This window comes from Rhinatrema bivittatum, chromosome 1 (assembly GCF_901001135.1).
Source record: "Rhinatrema bivittatum chromosome 1, aRhiBiv1.1, whole genome shotgun sequence".
In the NCBI taxonomy this organism is placed as follows: domain Eukaryota; kingdom Metazoa; phylum Chordata; class Amphibia; order Gymnophiona; family Rhinatrematidae; genus Rhinatrema; species Rhinatrema bivittatum.
The window spans coordinates 80,774,998-80,801,994 of NC_042615.1; the positions used below are offsets into that span (position 1 = coordinate 80,774,998).

General features: G+C 42.4%; 1 protein-coding gene across 6 annotated transcripts in view; it reads left to right on the top strand.

Moving 5' to 3' along the window:
* The window catches only part of KLHL2 (kelch like family member 2), a 334,713-nt gene that overhangs the window by 232,468 nt on the left and 75,248 nt on the right, over positions 1-26,997 (top strand). For all 6 annotated transcript variants that reach the window (XM_029571086.1, XM_029571005.1, XM_029571313.1 and 3 more), the window contains 2 exons: positions 20,804-20,913; positions 22,174-22,290. In XM_029571086.1, coding sequence (XP_029426946.1) covers positions 20,804-20,913; positions 22,174-22,290 — 227 coding nt within the window. The remainder of the gene's footprint in view (positions 1-20,803; positions 20,914-22,173; positions 22,291-26,997) is intronic.

Genomic DNA, 26,997 nt, shown 5'->3' on the forward strand with positions numbered 1-26,997 from the left:
CACATGGGTAATGTCATCCGACTTCGCCGAATGGACTCTTCTCTCTTACAGCTTTAGTTTTACTGAGCATGTATGGGAATTACTTGGTGGGCATTGCTTTGTGAAGTTCCTCATTCTTTGTTTTTTTTTGTCTGCGCTGCAGGAAATGTTTTCTTGCTAATCCTTTTTCAGTACTATATTTTGACTATTTTATTGTCTTCCTGTCTTGGAAGTTCCCCAAACAGCCTTTTTCACTGCTAGATAAAAAAGAAAGAAAAGATTTATTAACAGAATGTCCAGTTCCGAAGCCCACAGTGAATGGTTTCAGATTGTATATTTATTTATTTATTTAAAAGTTTTTATATACCGCGCCATGGGGTAGTAGTCTATCCATCTAGGCGGTTTACATAATAAAACATACAAATATCATAACATACATCAAGTTAAAATACAATATAATTACAATACAATACAATAATAGTGGGTACTAATGTTTATAAAAACAGCATTGAGAGATTTATTGAGTTAGGTTGTATGCACATGTGAATAAGTATGTTTTCAGTGCTTTTTTAAACTCGTTACGGTTTACTATTAAGCAAATATATTCCGGAATTGAGTTCCATAATATAGGTCCTGCAACAGGCAGTGCCAAACTTGCAGATTTTATTGATGGGATTTCCAAAATACATTTATCCATAGATCGGAGCTGTCTAGTGGGTTTGTATAATCTCAATATCGAGCATTACCAGATTGAGTTAGGATTATGTAACAGGTTATGGATCGTGGACAAAATTTTATATGAGATGCGGTACGATATTGGAAGCCAGTGTAAATGGTACAGTATAGGTGTAATATGGTCTCTGCACGAAGCATTGTATAGCATTCGAGCTGGGCATTTTGCACAAGTAATGGACATGTCTGCTACCTAGGACTGGACTGGGCCACACTGCTGCCTACTTAACTGTTTTTGATACAGAGAGGTGGATTCTCAGGAGCAGAGGGGGATGTTATGCATTTAACTGCACCAATCACCAGGGAAATGACACCATCCAGTTTGATGGAACAAGAGATTCGCCTAGAAACTCCAAATCCCATTTGTTCCATAGTCCCCTTAATTTGAATCAATCTCCAGTGCAGATCTTTCAAAGTCCAGATTAGGTGCAAGGAGACTCCATTCTGGCAATAGAAGAGGATGTTCCTCCTCTAGTGCCAGGCCAAAGAGCAAATCAGTCCTTAGAAAAAGATACAGAACTGGTGAAAACTTTGTTTACCTTTCTAGCATCAATAAGTAATAAGAATACCTGCTTTTCAAGATATCAGATTTACTCCTACAAGGAGAAATCCCAGCTTCCCCAATCAGAGTGGACATTATCATTTACCCCATGAGGTGGTTCTAGTCGCAGACATTAGCTTGCGGTGGAGTCCAGCCAGTCTGAGGAAGCTTACTAGAAGCACACACGTCTGTGGCAACCAAGGTTCTCTCATCAGTCGCCCTCCCTTGAATCTGAAGAGGGTTCAATGGGAATACCCTCTGATCCCCTACCTGAGCCTCTGGAACATTCATCTCTTCCAGACATGCTCTCCCATTCCAGATTTCTGGACAAGTTGAGTATAGCGCTCAGAGTCAATGTTCAAAAGGACAAGGATCCTTGAGAAAATGTCTTCAGATTCTAGAGACCTCATTTGAATTACCATAATATTCCTCAGTAGTTACAAACAAGAATATGGAAGAACCTGATTTTCTGTGCAAGGAAACTAGACCACAAGTGGAGTACAAAACTTTCTGGGAAACAGAGTGGTACAGCTACCTCGTCAATCAGTAGTGGTGGAATCGGCTCTTAAAGGAGCTAAGAAAACAAGAATATCTCCTAATACCTCACTAGAGAAGGATCCTAGGTTATTGAACAATTTTGATAACTAAGTATTCAAGAGCTCACCAATTCTACATCATTCATCTTCATCAGCCTTGATTGGAGCGCCTTGGATGGCTTAGTTATGGGTAAGCAACTTATGGAATGATGTCTATGATAAGCTAGTGGACATCTCCTGCCTCAGAGACCACCTCTTTGGGATAAACTTAGGGAAGTAGTTGCTTAAATCAAAGATTTAAATCCAGTTCCTCTCAACTGACTTAGAGCAACAGTCTACTTCATGCCGACCATACTACAGAAAAAGATAGAAACATGATGGCAGAAAAAGACCATATAGCCTAACCAATCTGCCCATTCACCCAACTAATTTAGCTTTGCAATTCTTAACACCAGGATTTAATTTGTAGACAAAAAGATGGTGAGATGGGTGGGGTCAGGACTAGGTGTGATCTGTGCAAAGGGATGGGTATGAACTCTTTCACATGCACGTATCTGAATGCACTCTTCACACATTCTCAACATGCTTGATGAGCACTGGTAAGTGAAGGACAGCTGGGAGTTGGGAATGCAGGATCACTAGGGGGAGGAGAAGGTGGATAGAGAGAATGCAGCTCTCTCTAAACTCCTCTTCCTCTCTGATCTGGTGATCCTTATCCTCCATCTCCAGGCCCCCCCCCCCCCCCGCCCTAGTGGTCATTCCCCCTCCCCCACTCATAGTGGTCATAAATTCCCTAAATCTAACCCTCTATTCTTGGTGACTTTTGAGTTCCAACTCTCCTTGGAAAAACAACTTTCCTTTTCTCCCTCCTTGGCCAGTAAAGTGCAAGCTTCCTCATAAAGTCCAAAGGGGAGGGGCTGGTAAAGAACACCCCTGCTGCTCTGCCTTTTAAACCTGGAAAGAAGTTCAGAAACTGCGTTCCTGGCCGTTCCCCCACAAATTAAGCCCTCCCCATCACTCCCTCAAAGATCCCCCTGTATTTATCCCATGCTTTCTTGAATTCCGATACTGGTTTTTGTCTCCACAGCTCCCCTTGGGAGGCCATTCCATACATCCACTTCCCTCTCAGAAAAAATTTTTTTTTCCTAAGATTACTCCTGAGTCTGCCTCATTTCACCCTTATCCCATAAGTCCTCTTTCTAGAGCCTACTTTCTGTTGAAAGAGGCTTGCCTCTTCTGCATGGAAACCTTGGAGATATTTAAACGTCTCTATCATAGCTCCTCTATTTTGTGTTTCTACTAGGGTAATCATGTTTAGATTTTTAAGTCTATTCCCATATGATTTAGAATGAAGACTACTTACCATATAAAACATAGAAATATTTGAAACTGCCAGAACGGGTGCTCTGGAAGTATGGCTTTTAAAAGGCTTTATTTCCAGACACACCCCTTATGGCAGTGTCAAATCCCACCTTTGCTTCTGCAGCAGCTTCTGGCCTGAAGTCAACAGCAAGAATGCTGTTAACTAAATGTGGAACAACAGGCTCAACCTAAGCCAGGGCCAAGATTTTGACAAACCCAACAACAGTTCTCCCCAGTTGGAGGGAGAATCCAGCCCTACCTTGAGAAATGGTGCAAGATAACCAAAGACTGCTAGGTGCTCAAAATTGTGGAGTCTGGATATCGCTTACATTTCTCCCAACTTCCCATGCTTCCTCATTGCTCAGCCTTCAATCTGGATCTGACTCACGCAGCACAATGTCACCTGGATGTAGAGTTGCTTCTCATTCAATGAGTGATAAAACCTGTTCAATAGCATGGCTAGGGGTTCTATTCCTGCTACTTTCTTATCCCCCAAAAAACTGAGGAATTGAGACCCATTCTGGATTTAAGATGCCTGGACAAGAATCTACATAGAGAGAAATTCAAAATGAACTCCCTTTACACAATCCTCTCCTTCATCCAGAAGGGAGAATGGTTGTGTGCCCTGGATGTGAAGGGTACTTATCTTCAAATCCCCATCGGTCCCTCCCACTGGATTTATCTGTGCTTTGTGGCGAATTCCTCCCATTTATATTACTGAAATGTTCCCCTTCAGACTATCAGCGGCAGTCCCACAAATGCTCAGCTGTAATAGCAGCACACCTTTGTCATCAGGGTGTTAGAATTCGTAGGTTAGTGGGCCCTTGACCCAAGGAGAGAGTTGGTACCGCCCATGGGGAGCAGCCCCACTGAGCCTCACCGTTCAGAGGCGAGGTCTGAGCAATAGGTGACACCGCCCAGTGAGTATAAGGAGAGCAGGAGACTGGGGTGTGGATGTGGTTGTCAGAATAGGTCCCCCTAGTGGTGGGGAATGGAGGCAGGGTAAGGAGGAGTGCTTGCAAGGGTGACCCCACAGAGTGGAGCCACAGAGAGAGAGAGAGTCAGCATGGAAGGTATGAGGTAGGCTTACCCAAGAAGCAGGGAAGCCCAGGGGTGTCTGGCAGTATAAGAGGACACTACCCCGAGGAGCAGGGGAGTGCGCTACAGTCTCAGAGATAGGCAGGACGCTACCCTGGGGAACAGAACGTAGTAACAGTAAAATACAAGGCGCTGCCCCGAGGAGCGGGGGAGCGCGGCTCAGTCCCAAGTTCACAACACGCTACCCGAGGAGCGGGGATGCGGCAGTTACAAGCAAAGGCAATAGCCCACAGAGCGGGGTCTACCAGTGCTAGGTCTCAACGAAGCAGAGTAGAGAGGCAATGGCCCGCAGGGCGGGATACACCTACGTAGGTCTCCAAGAAGTAGAGTTCTATGGCAATGGTCCACAGGGCAGGGCACACCACACTGAGTCTCCACGAAGCAGAGTAGAATGGCAATGGTCTGCAGAGCAGGGTACACCGATGTATAGTCTCACGGGAAAAGTAGTTAGTGGAGCAACCCCGAAGAGTGGGGAAGATGGCAGACAGCGTCCGAGGCACAGGGCTCTCCGAGGAGTGGATAGCCAGAGAGAGGAGCAACCCCGAGGAGTGGGGAAGATGGCAGACAGCGTCCGAGGCACAGGGCTCTCCGAGGAGTGGATAGCCAGAGAGAGGAGCATGGCCCCCGAGGAGCGGGTACCCGAGAGTGTCTCACGCAAGGGAAGCAGGAACCGATGTCCGTAGTGAGAACAGCAGGATTCAGCAAGGAGGGAACTCATTGTCAAGTTGATTAGAGCCAGGACCTGATGGTGCTTAAGAGTCGAAGGCTAGTGATGTCATCAAGGGGAGACGGCCGGGGTTCCCGCCCTGGTGTCCTTAAAGGAGGACCATGGAGTTGCGCGTGCCTAGGAAGGCCCAGGAGAGACATGGCGGTCGGCCCTGGGGAGTCCTGGAATGGAGCCATGAGTGTTGGAAGCGGCTAGCCACAGCCACGAGTCTTCCCAGAGGAGAGAGGGCAGCGAGGCACAAAGTGAGTAATAGTGGTCGCAACAGTCTGCGACAGACAGTCATAACACAGGGCATACAGGTCTTCCCATATCTAGACAACTGGCTAGTGATGGTGGATTCATAGGAAGCGGTTCTCACCTCCCTACAGGTCTGTTCAGCTCCTACAGTCATTAGGATTCCTGGTGAACTTTAAAAAATTAATTTTAGTTCCCATCCTGACAATAAAACTCATAGAAGCATGGATGAGTTCCCTATAGGAAAAAGCCTTCCTTCCATCAGATAGGGCGAATACATTCAGGACTCTTATACGTTAACTGATAAACACAGATCAAACGGCCAGAGACGATCTAGACATTCAACTCTTATAGAGGTGCCTCTGTTCCCAGTGGGACCAATTAACTCAGCCCTTGACAGTCTCTGTGGATGTTTCGCAAAGCATGAAGCAGGAAATTCGCTAGTGGATACAACCCTTGATTCTCCGAGAAGGGGTGCCATACCGGCTGCATCCTCACCCAAACAGCATTGGCGACAGACGCCTCCACAAAAGGATGGAGAGCCTAAACAGCCCCTTATAAACTGAAATAATTTGTGATTACTAGAAAGACAATTTCAGATCAGGCTCCTAGAGCTGCAAGCAATCAGGTACGTTTTTACAACTTTCACACATTTCCTCTAGAGGAAGAGCATTCTCATTCAAAACGACAACCAGGTAGTCATGTTTTAAATAAACAATCAAGATGGCTCTGGGTTATTGACCCGCTGTCAGGAGGTGACAGATATGGGAATGAGCATGCAAACATCAAGCAAACCTACCTTCCAGGAATTTCCAACATGTTAGCAAATCAACTTAGCAGAGTAGCTCACCTACATGAGTGGTTCCTACAACAGTCAATTGTCAGCAGACTTCCAGCAATAAACCTCTGTGTCAGAGGTAAACAAAAAGTGGAGAGATTTGCTCTATTTTGCCCAGCAAATTCAGTGTCACTCAGGTCATTTTTCAGCAAAACTGGAGTACAGATCTCTTGTATGCTTTTCCATCGATTCCATTGTGTCATGGCTCTGGTACTGGCTGGATGTAGGGAACCCCAGCCTCAGAGTGGCACAGGACTACAGGGCAAGGCTTGGGCCGGTCGTCCACTTAACCAGCTCCTTCGCCCCACAGGTTGAGCCCTTGGGTTATGGGGGCCAAGTAAGTAAGCTGCAGCTGTACAACATGGTGAATTAGGGCTTGGACAGGCTGGAAAAGCTGGAGCATGAACAGGAACAGAGTGCAGGTAAGGACTGGAGCTTGTGCAGTGCAGGACTGGATCCAAAGATGGAGACAGGACAGGGTCAGGGCTGGGCTTGACAGACTGGATCAGACAACATAGAACAAAGGTACACGAAAGCCCAAAAGCAGCAAGGCTAAAGGCTAAAAGGCACTAAGCCTAGGAGGGCAAGGCCAGGAAATGGCCTATATAGGCCACAGAGTAAGGCAGGATAAGGCCTAGATTGGCTGCAAAGCTAGGAAAGGGGCAAGAAGGCCACATCTTTGTGCTTGCACAGCATGAGCTGCACATCTGTGCAAAAATCATATTTATGCACAGAAAACATGCTTTCTGTGCCCAAAGCGTGTTTTCTGCACATAAATTCTGATTACAGGTCTAAAAATCTTAAACTGACACAAGTGCTGGAAACTTTACTTCATCTTCGACCAGGAATAAAAATTCCAGCCCTTGGAAAACATGAGTTAAGCCAGCGCACCTTCATTTGCATGGGATTTCCATGCAAGAGCACTAAGTAGGACACATGGTTTTATATGTACATTTTTTGTGCACAAAACTAGCTGCATCTGGAATAATATTTGTGCTTTAAAAAATGTGTGCACAACTGCACCCTCATTGTATGTTATTTATTAGAGAGAGTTATGTTCTCCAAGTGCACATATAGACTGAGGTGAATCCTTGGAAGATTTGACTGACCTTGACCATAGACTTTCCTGATCATCATTAACTTTAGTCTCTGATGTTGATAAATTTCAAGGCTATAATTAGTAGCCCCCTAGTACAGTTCTTCTGAATTCAAAGATCTTGAACCACGAAATGTTCCTTTAATAACTGTCGGGCCGATTCAGTAAAATGCGTGGGAGAACAGGCGCTTCGAGGCGAATGCCCGCTCTCCCAACACGCGCCCAAGCCACTCTCCTGGGCGTGCGATTCTGTATGCAAATGAGGGCCTGCGGTAAAAAGGAGGTGCTAGGGACCCTAGCGCGTCCCTACCGCCTCCTTAATGGCAGAAGCGGTGGCTGTCAGCGGGTTTGACAGCCAACGCTCAAGTTTACTGATGTCAGTTTGAACCCGCTGACAGCCACGGGTTCGGAAAACGGATGCCGGCAAAATTGAGCTTCTGGTTTCCAACCCGCAGGCCAGGAGCAGATTTTTCTTCTTTTTTTTAAGATTTTTAATTTTTTTTTATTTTTGGGGCCTATCGCTATGATATTAAATCAGAGGGTGTACAGAAAAGCAGTTTTTTCTGCTTTCCTGTACACTTTCCCGGTGCTGGCTGAAATTAATGCCTGCCTTTGGGCAGGCGTTAATTTCTGAGAGTAAAATGTGCGGCTTGGCTGCACATTTTACTTTCTGTATCGCACGGGACTAACTAATGGGCTCACCAACATGCATTTGTTCTGTGTTGTCTGATCCAGTCTGTCAAGCCCAGCCCTGACCCTGTCCTGTCTCCATCTTTGGATTCAGTCCTGCACTGCACAAGCTCAATGCGTTTGCATGTTGAGGGCGCTAATAGTTTCGGGGGGCTTGGATGCACGTTTTCCACGCGCTATTACCCCTTATTGCAGAGCTTTCCAAACTTTTCATGTTGGTGACACACTTTTTAGACAAACATAATTTCACGACACGGTAATTCAGTCTACTAGTAAACCAGAGGTTAAAGGTTAAACGAACGAAACATATTTCGACAATTTATGTATGTTTCCTTAAATATATACATAAATAAAATGTTTCACGACACAACCTATCTCATGAAAACCTTAAATTTATATTAAAAATATATATTCCAAGATTCATGTTATTGTTATAATTTATGAGAAACAATAAAAAAACAAATTGTCTGTCCCCCACACACTCATCTCTCTCCTCCCCCCAGCACATGTCTGGCCCCCACACACTCATATCTCTCCCCTTCAAGCACATGTCTGTCCCCCCAGCACGTTTGCCCCTCACTCACTCATCTCTCTCCCCCCAGCACATGTCTGGCCCCCACACTCATGTACCTCGTCTTTTGATTGTTGCCAGTTAAGTGCTTCACTCCCTTCCATGATCACCAGACACTGCTGCTTGCAGTCAGTACTCCTCATGGCCAGGCCTCATCGGCAGCAGCAGCCAATGCAAGGATGGCTGGGCTCGTTCCACCCACCAAGCCCCCCCAAAAAAACGCGATTGACAGCAAAAATCACCCAATAATAAGCAACCCATAAACTGAAAAAAAAAAGTGAATCTCTAGAAAAAAAAAAGCCCAAACTCGCATCAGAGTTGACCGGGCTTGCGCGACACACCTGCACACTGCAGGCGACACACTAACGTGTCCCGACACACAGTTTGGAAAGCTCTGCCTTATTGTATATGGGTTAATAGTAGCGTGTCAAAAACGCGCGTCCAAATGGGGGCTAATGATGTGCTCGGCCTGCGTGCACCATACTGAATTGACCTGTGTGTTTGTAAAGATTGCTTATTAACATTTTGTTTCTGAATTATGGTGCTCATCTGAGAGGACTTTGTTAAAAATAAGTTTAAATATTCATCACGATTCTGATGTATATAGAACATGTGAGCTATTTACAGCCACCAGCATGTTATTTCGGAAATATCTGTCTCCTTAACCAACATTATCATACATCTTTTTATAGCCTGTTACGTCACATACATACTGTATATTGGCAGCAACAGAGAGCAATTTGGAAGACACACAAGCTAGAAAGAACTGTACAATACTAGGAAAGATTCTCATATTGCAACTAGCTGCTTTTTTTCCCCTATTCTAGCTTTTTCACAGTTTTCAAATTTTGTAAATAATGTACTGGCTAAACAGTGATTTTTATAACTGCAATAAGCAGAGATGGACAATTTTTAGAAAACTTAGATGCTAGTCCAGAGTTTTAGGAACCAGAGAAAAAAAATCTCTTTTCTAGCTTGTTTCTGCTTTTTATTTTTTAAGTTTGGGACTTTGTTGGACAGACCCCGAGTTTTAAATATCCTGTCCTGCGGAATTTCTAAGTTCATTAGTAATGACTTGCCTGGCTAAAAAAGAGGCGACATGGGGGCATGGCTTAAATTTACCTGATTAGTGCTGATATTCAATGCTAGCCAGGTAGAGTTATGTGGATAACTCTGGTTGGAAAAATAGCAGGCTTAAAGTTAGCTAGATAATTGAGGTGGTGTAGTGGAGGGTGGGACTAGCTTGCTGCGTAGGTGCAGTTATCCCCCACCGATCTCCTACCTACAAAAAAAGGTGCTGGCCAAATCCTCACCCTCAACCCCATAATCTCTAAAAGTGACTCCCTGAGCTGAACACAGTGCATAGAGCTGACAGCTTCTGATGCATTAGTACTAATTTATTCACTTTACTCCTGGTGAAAAGACTAATAATTGATACCTTTGCTAACAACTGTCAGTGAATGAACCAATCCCCTTTAAGAACTGATTAATTATATTTTCCTAAAGTTAGCCAGATAACTTTTTGTTTTGCTAAAGTGGAGACTCCTGTTGCACAGTTTCCATTCCCTCCTCCCCCTCCTGTTTCTTTAATCTAGCATTAGGTACATAAAATATTTTGGAAACAGATTTATCATCTATGGTTGTAATCGATACATTTTCTAACAAGTGTTTTTTTAATAACTCACTAGCTGATAATAGTCTGGTGAATGGAAAATTTAAAAATCTTAAGTTTCGAGCTCTATTTTCATTCTCCAGGCTTTCCAGTTGTCTATGAGTAACCAAACTATCTTTAATATGTGAATTATTTACTGATTGTAATGTTGCAATTTGTATAGTAGTAGTTCTACCTATTTCTTCTAACTGTTTCAATCGGTTATCATGCAATTCTAAAGAATTATTTGTTTCAATAATTGAGCGATTACTTTGAACCATAAAAGCAGATATAGTTTTTTGCAGCTCATTGATTGCCTTCCAAACATCGAGCAAGGTAATACTATGAGTATCTATGGGACCCGAAAATATCGGCGGTAATTCGGATCCTCCCATAGCCCCCACTTATAGGAGGGCATATAGCATTATTATCATTGTTAAGAACATCTCCAATTAAACTCGATTGATTGATGGCAGTCATTTCCACCTGAGGTTGAGTTTGATGCTGCTGGCTGGGACTTTCTGATGCTCCCGAAGAAAAAGAAATATCTGGAATCTGGAATCGAATTACGGGCAGCCTGGCTTACCCGTCTTGTAATGTGATAGTCCATTGGACCTCTAGCCTGTTGAACTGCAGGCGACGAAGTCCAAATTTTTGTTTTTCTTTTTCTTCCCATGTATTTAGGAAAAATTTAGAAAAATGAAAACTTTACTCAGGGGCGTGCCAGCGGCTGCGCGCCACACCTGTCCCGAATTTATCCCGGGGTTCAGGCCCCGTTCGATGACGTCACTTAGGGGGCCTTGGTCGTGATGTTGCAACTCTATGGATGGAAATTTGGAGCTAAGACCAGTCCGTTTTGCCTTCCCTCTACTAGAGAAGTCCTCCAGCCGAGATTCCTCCCAATAGGCCCTGATTCTGATTGGTTTCCTGCCCTTTAGGAAGGGGGTTTCGACTGGGTTGCAAAGCAACTTTTATGAGTTTCCCTCTGGATGCCTGGTTGTCCACCCCTGCAAGGGGTGTCCCTCATTTTCCATTTCCTGGAGAAGGCATGACACTACTTCGGACTGGCAGTCACTCTCCTTAGGTCGTCAAAAGGCACAGCAAGTCTATTTCATGAGGGAGCCTTTCCAGAGTAGCTCCTGTCCAGGAGTCACCTTTGATACTTGTTGAGCTCAATGGGTGTTTTTTTGATGAGGACCACTGTTGCCATTCATTCTCGCCTGTGGGACCCTACCTCAGTGAAGAGTGTTCTAATCCATCTAATTGGCAAGTATGCCTTTCAACCTATTGCCATGTCCATGGCTGAGGGAGTTGGAGGACGAGGGTCCCTGCAAACAGAGGTGCTGCTCTTTGGTTGCAGTGGCTTACATTTTTGGGATAGTCCTATCTGTGGACAGGGGAGGCTTGGTTCATGCAACGATTGTTCCATTTACTGGACCGTGAGCTTCCTTGGGGGAAGTATATGCTATCATGACTGAGGTATTAATACCTAAGCCAGGTTTGGCAAAATCTGTTTCGAGATCACCCTTGTCCTATCCTGATACCTTTAGAGTTTCAAACCAGTGAAGAAATCCTGTTCAACAGGGGTTTGCATTTGCAGCCCCCTGTCTTCTTGTCTCTTAGTGGAGTGGTTTTGGATTTCTTCCCTGTGGAATTTGGTCTGTTTCAGCTGTTCCAAGCAGAATAGTTGACAGTTATCTTGGTGGGTAACTCCCTAGTGGAATCCCTACTGGAATCAGCAATGAGTTATTCATTTGGGGTTTGAGTTATACAGCCTAGTGACTTGTGCTTACCCCGGTAGTCCAGTAGTCTGCCTCTTTGTGTTCTTCACGCCTTCCGACTTCCAGGTGGAATTTTGGGGGAAGGGTGGGGAAAGCTAAGGTATTCATGGTATGTCTTAGTATATACCTGCAAGGAAAGATACACCGCTTTTTCTCTATATTTTCACGAAGCTCTGGCCAATAATGCCTTTAGCTTTTCTCAGTTCACTAGGTTGCCCAAAGTGTATTCCTGCTCACCTGAACTATCCTGCAGACAGGATGGATAGCCTGCCCTTGGCAGGGTGCAGTGTGGGTGAGCTTCAAGCCTAATGTATCTCCCTGCTTGGTGGTTTGGGCTAGCAATCCCATTCAGGTGATTGTCTTTCATCCCCTGAAACTCTTGGTGCTGACCTGCATGATCAGCTATGTCTGGTGCTTTCGCATGTAGGGTCTGTGATAGACCCAGCCTTTGTTGCAGATTATTCTTCCAAGCGTTGCTTGGGTTTTCTGCCCATTATGCCTATTAGCCAAACATGGTCACACTTCTGCAGAGACATTCTGTCCTTTGGATGTCAGTGGACTGCAGTTTCTTTCTGGGGAGATCTCAAGCCCCAGTAGCATTGAAGAAAACTATGGTCTTCATCCAAGAGTCCTTCTCTTGTTTACATCTCTAGACTTTATCTAGGAAACTCTAGACCTACTGTTTTTACTGAGCCAAAACCCTGCTTGTAATGTTTTCTGTGAGGCGGAGTATGTTTCTTGTTGGCACTCACATCACTCCTCTACCTTAGTTGCCTCTGCTATGCATCGGGATTTTGTGTCAGTCTTTTCTATGGTTTTCTCTTTGTAGAACCCAACTACTTTCCCGCCTAGATCTCTTTGTGGGTCGGCTGCCTCACAGACAACAGGGAGAGAGGTGGTGCTTTCAGTGTGGTGCGGTTTCCCACTTTGTCCTGCTTGGACAGCCTATAGCTTGGGATTCACCCATGTGTGTGGACTATCATCCTGCTTGTCCTCTGAGAAAGCAGAGTTAGTTACCTGTAACAGGTATTCTCAGAGGACAGCAGTATGTTAGTCCTTAAAAAACCCACCCACCTCCCCTGGGAGTTGGTTTCTCCATGTGTTAGCTCTATTATGGACTGAGGGACTCAGCCTAGGGAGCAGGGTGATGACTACAGCTGTACATACTCAGTAGGGCATGTTTGAGAGTTGTAGATTCTTCGAGATCAAAGTTCCGTGCAGGGTTTCATTGGATGATGTCACCTATGTGTGAAGATCACTAGTTCACCACGGTTCATGACATTGACATTCATAAGTATTAGAGAATACTGAGTACATCAATAACATACACCATTATTAGTTACTGGGCAATGGGTAGAGTATTTGGGTGGTAGCTTGGGAGGGTATTAGGGGATGAGAAGGGATATAAGGGTGAAAATGGGAAGAGGGTGTGAAAGTAATCATTCAGTCAGTTTATGTTGAATTTTATGTATTTTGGAACAGCCATGTTTTCAGGTCTTGTTTGAATTTCTTCTTGTCATTCGTAGTTCTTAGTTCTTCCAGCATGATGTTCCTAATATTGCCCTTTTTCTTGTTTGCAACAGGTGGGAGGTTTGTAATGTAAGGATTGAGAGGAGACCCTTATTTTGTGATCTCAATGTTTGTTGGAGTTTGTGTTTGAGGTATTCCAAGCAGATCATTATTATTTAGGTTAAAGATATTGAATATGATCGTTAATGTTTTATATTGGATTCTAGATTGATTCTAGTGTAGTGTTTTCAATGTAGGAGTAATGTGATTGTATTTCCTGGCTCCAGATAACAGTCTTGCGGCTGCATTTTGCAGAAGTTGTTGTAGTTTTATGTGACAAGCAGGAAGACCAAGGAGCAGGGAGTTGCAATAGTAAAAAATAATTAGTTTTGTAGAACAGTTCTGAAGTCTGTAGTAGTTAGTAAAGGTTTCAGGCAGCTTAATATCAATTTACTGATATGCCCTTTCATTGATATGTTTTCATCCAGTTGTACTCCTAGGTCTCTCACATGCATCGATGGATTAATTTGGCACTTTCCTAGGTTTATAGCAGGTGGTTGTATTTTTGGGGGGGTTTTGGTTTAGCCATATGATTTTTATTTTTTTTTTTCGTTTTTAGTGTTTAAGTTGGAATAGTTTTTCATTTATCATATATTTTGTGATTAATGATGCTGTATTTCTGTTGAGTTTATTACTGGAAAATAAAATTGTAGATCATCTACGTAGAGGACAAAGTTTAGACCACGGACTATGAGTACTTTATATAATGGTAGCATGTAGATGGCCCTTGAGGGACTCCATGTTACATTGCAAGGTGTCAGATATCTGATCATTGAATTTTACTTGGTATGTTCTCTCATCTAGGAAGGATTTGAATCATTTTAATACTGTTCCATCAATTTCGATGTTTAACTGTCAGTATAATAGTTTGATCTACTGTGTCAAATGCTGCTGTGAGGTCGATGAGTACAAGGCAGTATGATTTGGTATAGTTGGATCCTCGCAGGTTCGGATCCGTTAGTGATAGTAGCATGGTCTCTGTTGAATTACTAATGTTACTCTTGAGTCTTCTCACTTTGAGCCTTGTATCTTTGACAGGTTTTGATAATCAGCTCTCCTTGAGCGGATTTTTAGATAGACTCAGGAGCAGATGATGATGGTGGTATTGGTCTTAGTTGGAACCTAGGAAGCAGCAACAGGGCTATGGGGATGACAGTGTGAGAGCTGCAGTGGGGGAAGGAGAGAAAGGAGGAGCGTAAGAAAGGGGAAGAAGAGAAGGAAAGGCCTTCAGGATGATGTGGGACTAGGAGTGGATCGCATCTGATTGGGACAAGGGGAGGGAGTATGAGAGGTCCTTAGCAGGGATGAGGTGGAGGGTGTGCATGCATCAAGGAAGAAATGCACTTATGTACTCTTGTCCCCCTCCCCACCCATCTTCACCAAAACAGATTATTGTTGAGAGTGTAGGAGTGCAGAATCAAACTGATTTCATGACTGCCAAATAAGCGGAGTAGCAGCCCGGTGGTTAGAGCAGTGGGCTATGAACCAGGGAAACCATGGTTCAAATACCACTGCCACTCCTTGTGACCTTGGGCAAGTCAATTTACCCTCCATTGCCTCAGGTACAAACAGATTATAAGCCCTCTGGGGTTAAGGAAATGCCTAGCGTACCTAAATGTAATGTGCCAAAAAAAATAAATTAAATAAATGTCTTGCAGACAGTTTCAGATTTCTAGTACACAGATGGTACAGCTTTCTTTACAAAAATATTATACTATAGAATAGGATTTTATTTTTAGAAACATCACAATATGTCATTTCAGAGAAGAGGGGGGGGGGGGAACCAAATTGTGTTGTGAATAGAGTTTATGGGGTCTTTCAGGAGATGGGCCTGTTTTGTTGAGAGGCTGTTTAGGTGCCCAGATCTGGTCCTACAATTGAAGTCACGGATCATGGCTAAATCAACAGAGGTCAATTGTTGTCCATTTCCTAAATAACACAATCAGACACATAAGCTGAGCATTTTATAACAGACAAAAAAGTTCCAATCCATATTACATGTAAAAGTACATAGAACAACAGCAAGAGAGATTCTCTTCATTTAATGCATTGTTGAGGCTGGTTCCTAGGTTAGCAATCAGCAATCAGTAATTTGTTATTCATGAAACAGGTTAAAAGGGAGGACAGAGACTTTATCTAAGTTGCTAATCATAAGAAAACATAAGAAAATGCCATACTGGGTCAGACCAAGGGTCCATCAAGCCCAGCATCCTGTTTCCAACAGTGGCCAATCCAGGCCAAAAGAACCTGGCAAGTACCCAAAAACTAAGTCTATTCCATGTTACCATTGCTAATGGCAGTGGCTAATTCTCTAAGTGAACTTAATAGCAGGTAATGGACTTCTCCTCCAAGAACTTATCCAATCCTTTTTTAAACACAGCTATACTAACTGCACTAACCACATCCTCTGGCAACAAATTCCAGAGTTTAATTGTGCGTTGAGTAAAAAAGAACTTTCTCCGATTAGTTTTAAATGTGCCCCATGCTAACTTCATGGAGTGCCCCCTAGTATTTCTACTATCCGAAAGAGTAAATAACCGATTCACATCTACCCGTTCTAGACCTCTCATGATTTTAAACACCTCTATCATATCCCCCCTTAGTCGTCTCTTCTCCAAGCTGAAAAGTCCTAACCTCTTTAGTCTTTCCTCATAGGGCAGTTGTTCCATTCCCCTAATCCATTTGCAAAACAAAGTAAAGAATCATCAGGTAGTTAGGATCATTCGCTTTTTATAGTATAACCAGATATGTAGTCAGCCAAGATTGTTGATGCCAGATTGGTCATCTCTGCAACCACTGGGAAGTTCAGGAGCATTGTTTCGGTGTTTCATGAGGGAGCACTGTATTAAAAGGCCACTGCCATGAACAGTTGTGGAAGAAGATGGACTTTGTTTAGTAAAAACCCATTCACCAACTGATTCAGAGGCTGGGAACTGTGCCGGCATTCATTGCTCCATCTCAAGTGGCTTACTAATTCATCCCAGCAAGTGGACTGATCAGTTTTCCTTTCACTTATTCATTGTTGTGGGAATGAGCAGTGATTCCCACAGGCCTTGAGGCAGAAATTCAGTCTTCCAGCCACATAAAACATGAACCTTATTTTTATTTATTTATTTAAGTTTTTCTATACCGGCATTCATGGAAATTCGTATCATGTCGGTTTACATTAAAACAAGGGGTGATCAATACATTATAAACGTACATAACTATAACATGCGAGTATACATTTACAAATTATAACAAATTATAACAAGTGTGCAGAAAAAGCAGTTACAATAAAACAAGGATGGTTCTAACTGGGAGTAGAAGAAGAGGATGATAGAAGTTTAACAAGAAGTAGAACGTGCAGTGGTTGGTATGTCGGTATCAGTTTAATGGGTGATAATCAGCAGTAGACTTACTTTACCTTCAGACAGTGTACTCTCTCTCTCTACTCACAGTTGTGCTGCTTCATCTCAGCTCAGTGTTTGGACAGTGTTATGTACAGGAGCTGCCTTCTTCCTGGAGACCTGGGCCTGGTCTAGTTATCCCCACCTGGATCCCTGCTCTTATTCCTCAGTTTCTGGTTACACCCTCTGAGCCTCACCTACCCCGCAGGATCCTGCCCATAGAGCATACTCTCCTTTAGGCACTTAAGGTGGACCAGGCATCTAGCAGAACACTAAGGCACTGCCTCACAATTGTTTTATCCTGTCTTTCTGTGCAAATGCTTAAAATGGGTTACAGAGATATATACTGTACGTCTATTTAAAAATAAACCAAGAGCACCAGAAGTGTTCCTAAAGACAATCCTACATTAATCTGACAATCTGAGTGATGGTAATTATAAGGGCTACATAAATTGAACGGATGGGCTGACTAGAATGGCCATATGGTCTTTTTCTACCATCATGTTTCTATGTTTCTAGCGTTTGGAACTACTCCAGGATAGAATGTGAAATTGTTTCTGTTTATGTTCCAACTGTGATCCAGAACTAGCTAACTATTACATTCCATTCATATACATTTATAATCCATTATTATTTACTAAAATTCAAGAGTGAAACTACTTTCCTGAGGGAGATTTACTCCAGAATTAAGGTGAACTTGCTCTCAGATTTCCTTTCAGTTCGAATACCAGCAGCAGTGGACCTCTAAAGCATATGTGCATTCATTACTGCATTGTGTGTTTGAAAACAGCAGTAGTCACCCAGTCAATATTAATGACTATTGCAGGTTACTAGATCAAACTTAACACCCACTGTGCAAATTATTGTAATTTACTCTCTGGTGAGCCAGTGGCTTCTTTTGGCATCCCACGGGACCCTATCATGTTTAACACTAGAAAGTGTATTACCAAGCAGGTCAGCTGGATCATTTCCAAGAATCTAAGTGGGGAAATGCAAGATTAGTTTACAGTCAACATGAGCTGGCCATGTTGTACTAATGTTATCGTTATACTTACTTGACCTACACTGTCAAAATCATAAGTTGCTGTAAAAATGAGGTTTTTTTTTCCCAAAAACCTTTCAGTTTCTAAAATTATATGAAGGTGGAATGATTATTCTGTGGCAGTGAATATTATTTTGCATTTCTATGACATTTAGAAAAGATGTTGAAGACAATTTTCCTTTTCGCCATCTGAATCATTCATCACTTAAATTTGAACATTGTCTTACACACACTCTAGTTTTTATACAATTAGCCCGTTAAAGTGTAAAGTTAAAAAGAAGCCATTAACTTTGATTTTTGCAGAATGATCTTCCGCGGTACATGTTAATTGCAATAAATCATAAAATCTGTCGGCTGCTGCAAATCCACCCTGTTTGGGCACTTCGCATTGTCCTGCACACATAATTGAGGTGTCTTTGGAAAGAGTAAACTGTAGTTTTCTGAGTGTTTTTAAGGGGGGAAAAAAACAGGGGAATTGTTCTAGAAAAAAGCAAAACAAGAAAAGAGGTCTGTTTGTATGCTACGGTAGCTGTTGTAAATGTTTTGCCACTGTGCAAATGTGCTTGGCTTCCTTGGTCATTTCCTCAGCATTGGTCAGAGAATCCTCTTTTTGGATCCCTGGCAGAGAAAAAGAGAGAGGGAGTGCAGGAGTCAGGGATCCCTTTCCCAGGACTTGAAAGGAGGCTGGAATCGACGCATGTCCAGGGATCCCCTCCCAGGATTGAAAAGGAGAGAGAAACTGAACATGGAGGCGTAATTAATCTCCCTCCCCAAACCCTGGAAGCAGAGAGAACATTTTACAAAAAACGGATATTTTGCATGTTTCTATTTGTTAATCAGGTGTCCTGAACTTTTATTTATGTGTTTCAATCATTATTCTGTTTCCATTTGTATTGAGAACATTTGAAAAGGACAAATAGATGTTAATTTTGAGAGAGCGAATTAACTTTCTGGACAGGAAAGGTATAGACCGGTGTCTCAAACTGCAGTCCTAGAATGCTGAAAAACCTGTCTGTTTTTCAGGATATCCCTAATTAATATATATGAGATATGTTTGCACAGTCATGACAGTACGTACAAACATATCCCATGCATTTTCATTAGTGATATCCTGAAAACCTGACTCTCTCTTCTCTAAAAATATTAAGCCTGTAGCAGATGAAGTAACATGCTATGCTAGCTGTGAGCAGTACTGCCAGAGATAACTCTGTGTCTTCTATTTACCTTTGACTGAGGACAAATAACTCTGCTGATCAGCAAAAATTGATAATATAGAAGCATCTGGTTTAGGTCCTATCTCAGTGACTTTGTCATCAGTTCAGCATTTGCAATGGCTTTCTGTACCCACCAGAGTCTCTCAGGGTTCAGCAGTATCAGTCACTTGAGCATTATCAGTCACATTGCTTAATATCATGTCTGCGTGGTTCCTGGCGCATGCACATGGATGCTCTGATTTAATAACATGCGCTCGCATATTATAAAATCCAATGGCGGGGCGCAGTGCAGCACAGCGACGCAATAGGGCCTCCCCCTGTTCCCCTACCTAACATTCCTCCCTCCCCTTCCTAAACCTAACCTTATTATCCCCAAATGTTTTATTTTAGTACTTACTGCTCCTCTGGAGCGGAAGTAATCTCCGTGCGCCGGCCGGCTACCAGCGCACTTCCCTGGGACATTGTTGAATGGCACTGACCCGGCCTGCCGCTTTGGAGAGGCCCGGAACTTCAGCGCATACTGGGACATACGCGTGTGGCCGGGCCCATTGTGAAATGCGCGCAAGGCCCAGCCACACGCGTAATCCCCGAAATTTATGTGCGAAGCCCATTTAAAATTTACTTGATTGTGGGGCTCTCTGTGGATTACAGAATCTCTGTAGATAGCATCCAGTTTTTCAAGGTTCAGCCTGTATAGTCTGATGCTGTTAAGCTGGTTATGCTTTGTTTGTCAACTCTAAAATGCTGGCTTCTGTACTGTAAACTTGCCCTTATTGTTGCAAAGTCAGAGATTATACTGATCCAACTTCCCAATGCTTGGCTGGTGCCATCATCAATTGATATTGAAGATAATGTACCAATTACTTCCTTTGTTAGAAGTCTTGGTTATGTTTAGATTCAAATTTTACTTTTAACGAACATATTAAAGCAATGGTAAGATTGTTTGTTTTTTTCAAACTACAGGTACTCCATGGACAAAAACATCTTGATTATTCTGATTTTTAATCTATAGTATGGGCACTCATTCTTTCTTTAATTAGTTATTACAACGCTGTATATATTGGTCTGCCTGCTTCTTCCCTTAAAGCTGTTCAGTTATTACAAAACACAGCGGCCTACCTTATTTCAGGAAGGTATACTCTGGCTTCCAGTCCAGTATCATATTCATTATAAGGATCGCCAAAGCTTGGGCTTTGGCGATCCTTAAGGATCCTTAAGGATCTATTAAGGATAGACTCCTTTCCCTGGATGCTTTGTAAGGATATATATTACTTAGGTGGACCGTTCTGTCCGCTCCAGCGAGGTTTATTAATGTCTCCTCTATTAAGCAGCTCATCTTGCTGCTCCTGAGTTGTGGAAAGCTTTTTCTGAAACTATGCATATGATGGAATGCTTTAAATACATATAAAACCTCATTGAAAACATTTTTGTTCAGGCAGGCATTTAACTGATTGGATTATATTTTATGACATTCTCACTGACAGGTGGTCAATGTTTTTATATTCCATTGCCATGTTTGTTAATTTTAATTGTAATTTTATTCTTTTGTTTTTATTGTTGTATGTCCTTTATGTATGTTTTATTTGTAAATTGCCTAGTGCTTAGGAAGTAGGAAAATAAGAAATCCATAATAAAATTAAAGATACTTGAACATATGTTAAAGCTCAGTGAGTACATGTAGACTGTAGCAAGCTTTTCAGTTTTTGCAGCAACATTAATTTGAGAACAATGTGTTTTTTGTCATTGTGAACAGAACAACATTTTTCCGACATTGTACCTGGTGAAGAATTTCTCAACCTTGGGATAGAACAAGTGTGCAGTTTAATCGCCAGTGATAAGCTCACTATTGTCTCAGAGGAAAAGGTAAGACCTGGCTGTTGTTGATGGTGATAATTTATATAGTTTTTAGTAGTTCAGAAACACTTCTGAAGTAGAGGACCGCGCAGCACATATTTGGTGCTTGGAACAATTACGTCAAGAAGTGAGGAATGACAGACTATTAACAAAATATAAAACACAAAGTCTTTCACCTGATACTCTTCAAGAAGGTAACCAATGGGAGGGAGGGGTTAGGACCACAAGACCTGTCTAGTCTTCCTGTTTTCCCATTCTGTTATTACCACGGACTCTACTTGAACTTCAGCTTCCTCATAACTAAGGATCCTCTGTGCTTGTCCTATGCTCTCGATTTTGATACTGTTGTCACCTCCACCACCTGTATGAGGAGATTTTTCCATGCATTCACCTCTCTGCCCCTTTCAACCTCATACCATAGCCTCCTGTTCTACAACTGCATCTTGTGCATATATCGGTTAATGGTAAAATCCTTCATTTCATTTAGGTTTGTTATTTGACACTGATGATTTGATTTACATTGGTTCACAGTTTTTATAGTACTTTGGCAAGTTGGAATTCTTTGTCACTTCTGAGAGTACACATAACCAACACTTTCAGTTTTAGAAGAACTAAATTATAAACTAAGCCTTCACAGATTTTTTTTATTGCTAAGTGTGTATCTCTCTTTAAAGCTGCAGTTCTAGGTAGATTTCTGGCTTTGTTCCCATTGGGTCTCCTTGTGACACCTTTTTCTTTTTTTTTCAAAATATATTGTGTTTCTCAGGATTATAAACTTTTTTTGAATTAAAGATATGTGCCTTTTTATTAAGAGCATACTTATGAAAAGCGTCCTTCCCTTTAGCCAGTGTATGACTTTATTTGAGGTATTCATTTGTCCTTGAGCTCCTTGATTTACTTGATGGTTGGGATGGCTAAGTAGGAAGAGCTTTCAATATTTTTAATACTAACATTTCCTCAGGATTAAACCAAAAAGAACTTTCTAATGTATATTGTAATCTTTTAGTCACTAATTGCAAAACAGAGAACATGAATAATAAGATACTTCTTCCACCTTCACCCCCCCCAGTCCTTTTAAAGAGTATACTTTAATGAATCTCTGCAACTTCTGACTGAATTATCTAATTTCTCTTTCAGAATTACCACTTTAATCTTTCCAGTTGAATTTTTGTTTGTTCTATTTTTTTTGTTACAGTGAAACATCTTTGTTCATGATGAAGCTGTTGAGTGAATATAACAGTAATGCTTTGCTAAATTTTATCTTTGAAGGTGTTCGAAGCAGTGATTGCTTGGGTAAACCATGACATAGATGTGCGACAGGAACATATGGCCCATCTGATGGAACATGTACGACTGCCTTTACTTTCAAGGGAATATTTAGTGCAGGTAACAAAACAAAACAAAGAGCAATACCAATGTGCAGATCATCCATCTTATAATCATAACAACCTGCTATTCCTTAGCCACTGGAGAGGCCACTCAATTGTCATGTTGCCACAGAATACATATACCATTATCTCACTTTCTTATGACCATTATCTCCCTTTAAGATGAATTCATTTAAATTGTCTAAAGAGTCTCAAAATAGCTGTTCTCCTTCCATGTAGCACCAACAGTAAGACTGTTGTACATGCTGATTGGCTCTTTCTCATCCAGTGAAATTCCCAATAATGAGAAAGCAAATTAATCAGTATAGTTGGAGAAGGAATAAATAGAAAAGAAGCTGCATCTTAAATAGAGTGGGTTCTCTTGAGTCTGGGCATACTTTTTTCTGTCAATAAGCAGGATGAATTAGCCCTTTCATGTTGGGTGACGACATCCGGCGACACTAAACGGACTCGTCTCGCCAAGCTAGCAGAGCTTTGAACTCTATTCAGCATGTGCGGAAGTTCCTGTATGCATGTTGCTTCATGAGTCTCCTCAGTCATTTTTTCTCAGTACAGCACGGATGTGATCTGTTTTCTGCTAAATCTTTTTTCTTTATTTGATATTTTTTTTACTTTTCTTTTTAAGTTGCTTTTCTGCCTCTGCAGTTTCACAACAGCACTTTTCAGTGCTACTAAAAAAGAAAAAAAAATGTATTAACAACAAAGTGTGGCCTTCTCTGCCATATCAGTGACATCAACTCACCTGACGTAACTTCCACAGATTCCAGCAGTGCATAATGTATCGAGGTGCTTGACATATAGGGTGCATTGAGGTGCATGAAGCACGAAACTCTGATGTGCATTACACCCCTATGCACTCAATGCATGACGCACCGACACACTTGATGCATATTGCACTGGCACATTTGATGTACAGTGCCACCGATGCATTCTGCATTCGATGCTCCAAAACCCCGCAAGCCTGTGACCTCCATGCATGATCCCAAGAATGTATACTGCAAGAACCCATGATGCAATTCCAATGTAACAGACACAAAATTATCAGCCTCCATTGGACTCCTTGATACGCATCTCCAAAGACTCGTCGAAACATGCCAAGGCATCCAAAACATCCAAATATTCTTACCCCATTGACGCATCCACCTCAAACTTTGATTTATCAAGCTGCTTTGCCAACACAGCTCATCATAGATTGGCAGGAAAGGGTATTAGTTTGCCTCTTTTGCTGCCAAATAACCAGGACACTTAACCCTCCTAGACTAGTGGCAGAAGGACTTCACCTAGAGACTGCAGACTCAGTGACCTTTTTAATGCCATGCACGTCTAACAGGCCACCTGCCCTCATGTAGGAGCTATCCTGGTTTTAGGATGTTCTGCCATCTACATCAGTTGCTCGAACAAATCGCAGACTTTGTATAGAGTTTCTTTACATCTTTGACCAAGAAGATGGGAGGAATGTTCCAGCATCTCCTCTCTACTCTCACTATGGCGATACCAAAGACCAGAGTCCTAATATTACCTATAGGGGTACATTCATCATAAGAACCCTTGCTCAGAGGTTATTCATCATCTATTGCAACAGATTCGAGGTTAGAGAAGATAAACTAGCTGGCTGCTCCTCAGAGTCAATCGGAAACCCCCTCCTGGTTCGTCCTCTTCATTTGAGTCCTAGGTAAAGCGACCCTATACTTTTAGGCTCGGATGAAGACTCTTATCTGCATACCCTCTGATCCTTTGCAGATGCTCTGGAACGTACCTCACCACCAGAGGATCTGACCTAATAAGAGTGGAAAAGATGGGTATATTGATTGGAGAAGATGGCAGATGCAATCTTCTGTGTCTAGGAGTGTCCCTATCTGCAAAGACAAAAAACCCTTATCTGAGTTCCTGGCTTCTTCAAAATCCAGACACTCCAGCTGAATCAGCGGTCCTTCCAGCTCACAACATTCATAATGCTCTACAAATAAGAAAGTGAGAAACTCCCATTTCGGTCACTCCCAACTGCTAGGAAGTTAGACCTCAAATTCAGAGTCCAATAATCACAAAGCTTGGTGTCGCCCAGCTACCTCACCAGTCTGTAATAGTTGAAGCTTCTGTGAACAAAGTAAAGACACATTCACTTAAATTTTCCTCTAGGAAAAGACCACAAACTTCTCGATAAACGGCAATAAATATTTTCAGAGCGTGATGCTGTCCGCTCATATTACCATCCATCATTTTGACTGTGTTCAAAATTTGAAACTTTTGTTACTTGCTACAGAGCCAGGCAATTACTATCCACAACCACTCCTAGACACAGAAGATTGCATCTGCCATCTTCTCCAATCAATATACAAATTCTTTGATTCCATTTCACATACATTATGTGCTTCTATTGGGGGTAGAAAATGGGAGGGGGGGGGGTTGTGTCCCATTTTCAACTTGAGATGCCTGAACAAAAATATACTCCTAGAAAAATTCAAAATGAACTCCCTCAGCATGATTCTACCTTATATACAGAAGAATGAATGGATGTGTGCCTTGGATCTGATGGATGCATACATTCAAATACCCATCCATCTTTTGCATTGGTGTTACTTATGCTTCCAGGTGGATTCTTCCCACTACTAGTACAAAGTACTCCCATTTTGGCCTTTTGTTGGTTCCGAGGGTCTTCAGGAAATGCCTCGCGGCAGTGGCAGCTAATCTCCATCATCAGGGAACATAAGTCTTCCCATATCTGGACAATTGGCCCATTACAGTGAATTCAAGGGACAAAGTACTATGTCCTCGGAGCTTAAACATAGCTCTGCTATAATGATTTCAAATCAACTTTAAGAAATCAATCAAGGAGCCCACTCAGAGTCTCAAATTCATCGGGGCTTGCATAAACTCAATACAGGAAAGAACATTTCCGGCTCCCAACAGAGCGAGCACCATGACTTTCCTCATCTGCACCCTGATCTTTTCTCTGCACTCGTCTACAACACGCCTAGTAGTTCTTGGACATATGCAGATGGCTGTCCATGTGTTTCCACTGTCCCATCTTCACATCCGCTTCCTCTAATGGGGTCTACATTCCCAATGGGATCAACTAACTCTGTTATCTCCAGTGCAGATCACGAATACTAAGAAAAGAGAGTTGCAGTGGTGGTTACACCCACAAGTTCTCAAAGAAGGAGCTCCTCTTTGTTCATTCCCCTATGAAGCAGTTCTTGCGACACATGCCTCTTCCAAAAGGAGGGGAGAACATACCAGAATTCTTGGAACACATGGCATCTAGGCTTTTCAAGAAAGCTGCTATCTAATCAACTTTATAGAGGTGAGAAAAATCAGATAAGCTCTATCAACGTTTGCTCATCTTCTTCAGGGAAAGAGCATCCTGATTAAAACAGACAACCAGATCACCATGTTTTATGTCAACAAGCAAGGAAGAAATGGGATTAGGGCCTCTCTGTCAAGAGGCCCTAAAAATCTGGCATTGGGTTGAGACAAATCGAGCTGCTCTTCAGGCCCCTTAGCTTCTGGGCATCTCAACACACTGGACTCAACCACATGAGTGGTCTCTACATGCAGTCAGTGACTGACAAGCTCTTCAGCTTGTCTATCATTGGTGCATCTGTTTGCCTCATAGCAAAATGGAAAACTATATTAGTTTTATTAAATTCTACCAAGTGATCATAGGTTGGCTCAAGATGCTTTCCTCCTTGACTGGGGACTCAGCCTTATGTATGCTTTTCCACCTTTACTGCCTATTACCAGAACATTTCTCAAAGTTCTTCAAGACTGCTCATCTAATTCTCATAGCCCCAGCGAGGCCCAGGCAGATCTGCTATACATAGCTCATACAGCTTTCCAGTAGTTCTCTTGTATCCCTAGGAACAGACCCTGAATTGTTGATGCAGGAAGACGGGACATTGTACTAACTTAACTTCACAGCTTGGATGTTGAGCACTCAGTGATCAAGGATCTTCACTTGCCTACAGAAATTGTGGACATACTCTTCTAGGAAACCTTCCACTAGAAGGAATTATGCCTTCAAATGATACAGGTACTCCAAATGGTATCAGCAAAATGCTTAGGAACCATTTTGCTGTCAGCTTAAGCATCTCTGAAATACTTGCTACTCCTTTCTGACTCTAGCCTTGCCACCTTGTCTGTATGGATGCATCTCAGCATTATAGCAAATTGATATCTACTTATCTGTTGATATCTTGCTTCATGAAAGGCCCATGGCATGTCAAACCCCAGATACAAAAGCCACTGAAAAGTCGTCCTTTACCAATTAATGAAGCCTCCTTTTGAAACATTGAAGTCATCTTCTCTAAAATAATTGATGTGGAAGGTGGTGTTCCTCATTGCAGTGACTTCAGCTAGAAGAGCTGGGAAACTCCAAGCTCATGTCCACTATCCTCAATATCCACTATGCAGTTCTTCCACAATAGGGTGGTTCTCCGAACTTATCAGAAAGTTCTCCGAAGGGTCATCTTAGCTTTTCTTATCAATCAATCCATCGTATTATCTACCTTTTTTTCCTAGGCCCCATGTGCATGAGGGCGAAAAACCCTTGCATGCTCTGGACTGCAAAAGGCCTTAGCCTATAATGAGAGAACTCAGCCGCATTGGAAAACTTCCCAACTGTTGGCAACCGCTTGGGATCATATGATGCTAAGTATACCTTGTCTGACTGACTTAGCACTGCATTCATCACTGATACACCTTAGAA